General features: G+C 35.0%; 1 protein-coding gene across 1 annotated transcript in view; it reads left to right on the plus strand.

The window, feature by feature from the left end:
* Positions 1-8,439, plus strand: part of LOC108917850 (protein slit) — a 362,966-nt gene that overhangs the window by 15,633 nt on the left and 338,894 nt on the right. Inside the window, exon 2 of the mRNA XM_018724635.2 lies at positions 4,425-4,784. Within this exon, the coding sequence (XP_018580151.1) occupies positions 4,573-4,784 (212 nt within the window). The 5' untranslated portion in view covers positions 4,425-4,572. The remainder of the gene's footprint in view (positions 1-4,424; positions 4,785-8,439) is intronic.

Genomic DNA, 8,439 nt, shown 5'->3' on the forward strand with positions numbered 1-8,439 from the left:
CATTTCTTTTTGTATTTTAATTTAAAAAAAACGCCACTTTTTTTTTCTTCGAAAAATTCTCAAATAAATTGTCTTTCAATACGCAAATTTATGGGACAGGTTCTAGAGTAAGATCTTTTTTATTCTATTTTTTTTAAGTACATTTCTTTTTGTATTTTAATTTAAAAAAACGCCATTCTTTTTCAAAAAGCACTTTTTTTAGTTTAAAACTTAAAAAAAAGACAGAAAAACTAAATATGTATATTATTTTTATTTATTTTTTATAAAACTACATCTCAAAACGAACAAAATGAAAAAAACTGTTTTTGATATCTACTTTCTTTGAAAACTTCTGATAGTTTTTGCCATGTATTTGAATTTTTTTTTTGAAATAAAAATTTTTTAAAATTCAGGAGAGTTCTAAATAGGTATTAAATAATAACAAAAAATCGGGAAAATTAAAAATGGTCTGGTCACGACCTTTGTGCCTTGGCATGGAATATACATCCCATACATTTCTTTCAAATTTGTAGAGAGAGGTTTATGGGGTCGCTAAATTAGAATATGGTATTCATTTTTAGATAAGAACAGCTAATATACAGGGTGATTCACAAGTGGTGACCAAAAATGAACCCTCGTATTCTCTGGTGAATTTTAAGGAGTGCCTTTCCTATAAAGTTTTTATCTAGGGCGTTTCGTTAAAAAGATACAGGGTGTTAAACTTCAAAAAACATTTTTATTTTTTTTTTTAATAATTTAAAAACTACATAGTGAAATAATTTGAAATTGGGCACATGTATTTATGTAAACTTTGTCCAAAATCTGAGGGCATTTCATAAAATTTACATGCTCCAGTGGCGGAGATACAGGGTATCCGTGGCATATTTTTCTAAATAAAATATTACGCCACTGCTTTACGGTAACAACAATTATATTTTTGGGCTCGTCTTTCAATTTTCTACAAATTACTATCCTCTTATGTTTTTCGAAAAAAGCCTGATTTTTACCGTAAAGCAGTGGCGTACTATTTTATTTAGAAAAATATGCCACCGATACCCTGTATCTCCGCCAATGGAACATTTAAATTTTAGAAAAAGCCCTCAGATTTTGGACAATGTTTACATAAATACATGTGCCCAATTTCAAATTATTTCACTTAAGTACCAGTTTTTAAATTATTTAAAAAAATTAAAAATATTTTTTGAAGTTTAACACCCTGTATCTTTTTAACGAAGCGTCCTAGATAATAACTTTATAAGAAAAACTGTCCTTAAAATTCACCAAAGAATACGAGGTTTCATTTTTGGTCACCATTTATGTATCACCCTGTATATATTTTTAAAAGTTTGTCCCTTTTCTTAATTTTAAAATTGGATGTTTTTAAAAAATAGGTCCATCATTCACGAAAATATCTAAAGCTTAACATTGCTCGATGAAATTTGGCCTATTAAGTATTAAGTCTTAATTAAGTAAAAGTAAAAAATCATTAATTTTTGTATACGTTTATGTAAACATTTGCTTCTGAATTGTATTTCAATAAGAAAAGGTCTCCCATTTTATTTGGACAACAAGCCATTTTTAATAATTTTTTTAAATCGAAAAATTTTATTAAGCGATAATAACTTTAAAACTGCTCATAAGTTATTCACACCTCACCATTTTTTACAAATTTTTAACGTTCGTGCGACAAAGAATGACATTTTTCTTCTATAATATTTTTTTCAGTGACTTAATTATAAACATTTTAAATTATTGACATTCATTGACATTTTTCTATGATTTTTTTGTTGTGAAACTTACGCATCGAAAATATTTTTAGTTATATTTTCTAAACATAACACCGGCTAAGGCTTACGGCGTTAATAATTCCACGTGCCCCACGTCCTGCCCAAAAGACCTGATCCCAGGGGAATACCCTGTAGGATATCTCATCAAACTTTAGACTGATGTATTTTCGCTCTCGTTATTATTTTCATTAAAAGTTATAAAATATAAAACGGAACGCGCCGAAAATTATCTCCTCTGGTAATCATTTTCTCTTGTACTAATTTTATCTTCCATAAACAGCTGGAGCAAAAAAACACGCTTTGGTGTAAATATTAGTAACCATGTAAAGGTACAAATTTGCACATTTTCAAACATTCTTTAATAAACCTAAAATTTCTACCGAAAAATAATTAATAAAACTAAAAAATACTATTAATCAAACCAATCCATCGTCGAAAAAATCTGTTAAAGGGTGTTTTTATTAGATGTATTTTTGTTTATGCAAATTGATTTTATAGCCTGACATTATTTCACGAACACATCGTCAATCAGAAAAACGTTTAATTTGATAGGCATACATTTTAAAATTTCTTTAGATCCCTCCGCCCTATTTGCGCACCGAGGTGTCGAACTCAAATCAAAAATTTAAAATTAACTGAATTATTACGACATTCGCGTAATATCGAAATCTTGACGAACGGGAGTGGCGTGGGCTGCACGCCACTGTCTTTCCCACCGTTCCGAGAATTTATATAAACATACAAAACATCAATGCATTCACTACTCAATCGATTCCAATATACCTCCTCTCCAAGGGGCGACTATTCTCCGGAACCCCTCGGGCCATCTTCAACGAAAATGGATCAAGGAGTTTATTTGCTGACATACCGGAGGAGCAGAAGGATGCACCCACGCGCAAGTTATTACTCCAGGGGGTCCTTTTTAGTAAATATCCGGGAATGATTTTAAATACCGCGCCTTGGAAGATCCAACGTTTAATCCTATATCGCCTTAATAGAGATACGGGTTCGAAAAGCAATGATAAATGCAGTAATATGTGTTGCCAGCTCAAATACAGTGGGGAAATTCAGAGGGTTTCAGTTTAAATGTGTTTAAACTTGATGTGAATAATTTAAAAAAATTATATACTTTATATAATTTGTCCAAGCAAGTCCCATTCTTGCTATTTTTTTGTATATACATATTTATTCATAATCAAGATGATACGACGTCCAACACTCAACACGTCTGCATATATCACAGCTAAAATAGGTTATACTTATAACCCCTTGTTTAATAACACGAAAAATTGTGGACACTGAAACTTTGGTTAATATGTGAATTCTATTTATAATTTCATTACCTGATTTTTCATTTTCTTCCTTTTTTCGTAAATATTTAAAATCAGACGCTGACATTGAACACGTAAATCTTTATTTTTAAATTCTATACCTGTTTCATCAACAACCGGTTCTACTAATTCAATATTGTCTGGCGGTATTTCGTTTTGTTCCGTTTCAAAAGGTTTCCAAAATGCCATGTTGTAATAATATTAGTAAACAAAATATTCGTTTTTATTTCTCCCTTTCCCAATTGTAATATGAACGATTAATAGGAGGTGACTATAATAAATTAAAAATACCTGAATCACATTAAATTCCGCGTTGCTGCACTGCACTGCTAGGCAATTTGTCAACAACTGAAATTTATGGCCGGTCGCCCAGTGCGGCTGTGTTTGTGCGCCGTTTGCCTCGCGTAACGTATTAATATTTTCACAATATACTTTCTATTATAAACACAGACTTATAAAATGTAGCATTAATACGACGATATTACTAAACGAGACTGCAATAAAAGTAATTCTTAAAAGTACATATTTACTGCTACAATTTAGCGGTTGCTTTTCTTGAGTTTTTCTGAGACTTTCATTTTCCAACAAACTTGCAGTGTATGCATATTTCAAACAATCTCGTAATAACGATAGAGTAATACTTTAGAATATTTACACCATTTAGTACCACGATGAAAACTGAAACTATTTTACAGTTTCGTTGAACCGCTATAGATTCGCACGTATTTGTTTTGATTGCTCGACCCGTTTTCGCGTCCGTGTATATTTTCCTTAGAATATATTCTGTTTTCGTATTTATTTTCCAAAGGATTCATAGTGTCGTAAAATCCGAGCAATCTTTAAATCGTCACTCCGGGATAGTATATTCATAAATAAGTTGGCGCGTTACAATTCCTACACGTTTCGGAGATTCTGGTCACCCACTCTGACATACAGGGTGTTACAGAAAAGCAGGACAAACCGCTAATCGAGGATTCTTTGCGATTTTTCAGTTAAAAACATTTTTTTTCAAGATATAACAGTTAAAAGTACTGTTAAGAAAATTATTCATAAAAAGTACAAGCTGTGGATAATCCTGAAAAAAAGAAAAGTAAAGAAGCAAAAGTTTTATTTAGAAAATGACAACTCAAGCATAGACGTAGACAAGTAAAAAGGGAACATTTCATAAATAAAAGTAAATTGAATATTTTGTTACGCTCGTTTCGTTCCATTTGTTTCACTGTGTGTATTCTCTTCGAGTTAAAGCCTTGACCGAGCTTGGAGGCGCCTGAAAAATCCCCCAAATCCCGAAACCGCCCTCAATTTTAATTACCCTCTTTTTTTCCAGATTCGCGCCCGTCAATTTAACGAAATCTCCCCCCGACAAGACTCCAATTAGACTAGAGTGCGCCGCTTCCTAAATCACCGGCCCGAAATCCGCGAAAGAACAGCACAGCAGGCCGCGGAAAAAAACACACTTCCCCATCAAGCGAGCCATGCGGGCGACCACAGTGCCGTCCGTCCTGTGGGTCCTCGCGGTGCTAGTGGTCTTCGCATGCGAAGGGGGGGAGGCCGGCGACGTGGCCCACCTGTCGTTCACCAGCACCAGATGCCCGAGGGGGTGTTCGTGCGTCGCCTCCGCCGTCGATTGCTCCCGCAGGGGTCTCACCTCGGTGCCCAGGAACATACCGTTGGACACCGAAAGAATGTAAGTGATTTTTTTCATTTTCTTGTTGCATGAATGGCAGTGGTAGGCGAATAAGGCTCGCTTTAGCTGAAACGCGGATGATTTTGGAGGAAATTCAGGGGACTTCCAGTGAAATCTTGGGGAATTCAGGGGAAATCTCGGGGAATTTAGGGGAAATATCGGGGAATTCAGGGGAAATCTCTGGAAATTTAGGGAAAATCTCGGGAAATTCAGTGGAAATCCTTTGAAATATTAAATTAAACAAATGAAATTGTGGTTTAAATTTCGAAAAACGTAAATTTATGTGGTAGTAATGTGGTGAAAAGATTTTAATATTTCTGTGTAACACCACCAACACTGCGTGGTTGATCTCCCTCTCACAAGTGACAGATTACGTTACTCGTAGGTACCACTGTGAAGTCAGCGGTCCCCAACAAGTATTCTGCAAAAAAATCGTGTATGATTATTCTAAATTTGACTTTTATTCCTTATTTTCATTGAAATATATGTATAGACTTAACATGTAAGCCAGTCGAACTGTCGATTTAGTCAGCGGTTCCAAAAATACTTCTTCGTATCATTGCGGTAAGTCGGTAGGTATTAAAATAAATGTTTGCGCAAAATATTTACGTCAATAGATTGTTCGCATCTCGGTTTACTTAGTCTGCAAATATCCTAAGTCACGACTGAGAGAAGTTCGCGTTGACAGGAGGTGATTCCTTTGAAAATTTGCATTTGCGTCGTTAATTATTTTAATATAGGAGTAGAAGTCCTTGTAACGTGTTTTAGGAGTCCCGTGCAAAAATCGTGGACGCAGACGGATCAAAACCCCAGGTGGGCTAGGCACGAGAACGGATATTTCTGGATTTTCAGGTTGGTTTTCGTGGCGTTACGGAATACTGACAAATTGCAGGTGTTAACCCACCGCTGCGTGAGTAATGAGGTCGATTTGAATTACCTGCGTAAGCGTAACGTCCGGTGTTGTCCAGGGAAAGGTGTCGCTTGCAGTGGGCCTTTTTGCAACCGGATTCATAGGATATCGTACGAACTCGCAAAAAATTGAAATTTGGGGTTTATTAAAAATATTTATTTACAATAAATTATAATGTATATAATATTTGATTCGTAATTGATTTTATATAAACTAATGCAAAAAATTTAAGAGTCAAAAGAATTTCCTAAATTTTTCCGTGATTTTTGACAGACTGTATTTAGGTGAAAAATGGTCGTATCGGGAATTAAAAAAAGCGTTTTGAAGCTCTAAGATTCTAGTTTTTAGATCTTTCGGTCGAATAGTAGTGTAAATTCAGAATCGCGACTGAATTCCACCCCTGCATCAGCCGCCATCTTGAATTTAAGGAAAAATAGTTTTTGTTCAATATCTCAGCCATTTTCAACTTCACAACAAAAATGGTAAGGACTTAAGTTGTTGCAAATGCGATTTCCTACAACTTTTTTCTTACAAATTTTATCGTGCGGTCGATATTTTTCAAGTTAAGGAGGAAAATAGTGGCAAAGTATAATTATTGAATTATCTCGTTTGTTATTGACTTTACGACATAAATATACATAAACAAAGTTGAAAAGAATTATATTTTCTACAATTTTGGTCTCTTTGATTTTTTCGCTACGAAAATCTTTTAATTCTTTGCAATAGTTTAAAGCAATTAGAAATTTTGAATCGTAATGATTCCGATCCTGGTTACTGAACAGCAAGTTACCAAAGTCGACGTTCAATCACGTTCGTTGATGGGTCCGTAAAGGTCCTGTAGTGAAGTCCGCCTTAAATCTAGACAATTGACTTCGCTGGATTTTAGATTATAGTCGCCTGGAATGGTTCCTTTTGTTTTCCGAAATCCGAAACTGGGGTGATTTTTTTCAACTTTACAGCACTTCGTCAGTATCGTCTACTGAGGCTTCGGTGTTTGGGGCGGCTGCATATATAATTTAAAGTAAATATTTTCTTTTAGGATGATCAGTAAAATTCTCGAAACGTCGTAAATTTTATAAAACCGTTTCTGTTATTGATGTTTCTGTATATTTTTTCTTCCACTGATCCTCTAAACCCGCCACTGCGATTTTCATTCCATTTTTTTTCGTTCAAAACGCAGCGCAGCGTTTAGAGACCAATAAGAGATGCCCACTTATCTGATCTGTGAAATGTATGACCAAAAACGAAAACCGAGTACAAACCTCCGAACAAATCGCCCCCAAATGCATTCCAGATTTAAAATATATGACGGCCCGCCCCAAGCTACGCGTCCGTAGACCATTAACATCCAGATCGGTAGTTCTGAAACTACGAGCAACCGTCGGCCTCCTCGTATACTTAATATACTTTCCCGAATGTGAGACCTGGTACGTCCATAAATCACTTTCACCTTAAAACTAGCAAAATGGATTTTAATGATCTGCCCCGTAACAGCTGTAGATCAATCATATTGTGGATGGGTCGGGTCCTGTGAGAAAATTGAAGAAAAAGTGTCTCGGATCTAGTAGATGTACTGGAGGTGAACAGCGCAAACAGTCGAAAGTGGTTTTTAGCGTAAATGTGGTTCTGACGTAAGCGTAAGGGCGTTTACAAACTCGGAGATGATTTTTTTTTCAAAATTCAATAGTCAAAACGTCCACAGTACATCGAAACGAACTATACCCGCATTATGGTAATCACCGCAGTGTGTATTTAATCATGTCGTCTTAAACTAATATCCCCGTTCGGGGTGTGCCGGGCAGAGCGCGATGCGAAGGACCGTACTTCCCATATAAGTATCATCTCGGACGCGACAATGCCGATATAAGCGATCATATTTATGCAAATTGGCAAGGGCGGGAGGAAGCTTTCCTAACGCGCGACACGACAGCCAACGTTGCGTTTCTGCAAAACGATAAATTATTTTGACCTCAAAATTGTTATTCACCGCAATTTTTGCAGATGCAATCGCGAAAAATAGTGACGTCGTTGTGCGGTATAATGAGGACATCCTACTATGCCCATTCAAGCCTAGAAATAGACGAATGACGGTGATGTTTCGGCTGATTTTTAGCTAGTTTACGTCATAAATATGTATGTATGTACAGGGTGTCCCTGAAAAGGATGGACAACGCTTGAACACAGGTTCCTTGGATGATAATAAGACTATTTAGCCTAACTTACCTATATACCAAAGGGCACGCCTACTGAGATATAGCCTTCTAAATATAGAATAACCTATTTTTTTTTCAAATAATTTGAAAACTATTTTTCTTAGAAACTTCAAATTTGGTACACTTATTTTTTTATATAAGGGCAAGGTAAATATAGAATTTGGAGAGAATACATATACAGGATGTTCTATTTCTAGTGCCTGTGCGCCACTGGCTATCCCGTAACTGTTTTGTGTGTATGCCAATGACGACAGAATTCACACTATTTTAAAAGATTTTTTTCCTCTTACAAAATTTCGATATCATTTATGGATTTCGAGTAAAATTCGCATTTTTTATACATTAAATATAGGCAAAAATTCCGATTTATAAAAAATAATTTATAACTGCAGCCTCAAAGCAGGGAATAATAATGAAAAAATGTCACATTAAAAAAATAACTACACATTTTTGGTATTAGTATTATCAATCAATAAAATAAAAATCAACACTAATATTTTAAATAAACAATATCAACTAATAATGTAAGAAA

Source organism: Anoplophora glabripennis, unplaced genomic scaffold, assembly GCF_000390285.2.
Source record: "Anoplophora glabripennis isolate ALB-LARVAE unplaced genomic scaffold, Agla_2.0 scaffold17, whole genome shotgun sequence".
NCBI classification, from domain to species: domain Eukaryota; kingdom Metazoa; phylum Arthropoda; class Insecta; order Coleoptera; family Cerambycidae; genus Anoplophora; species Anoplophora glabripennis.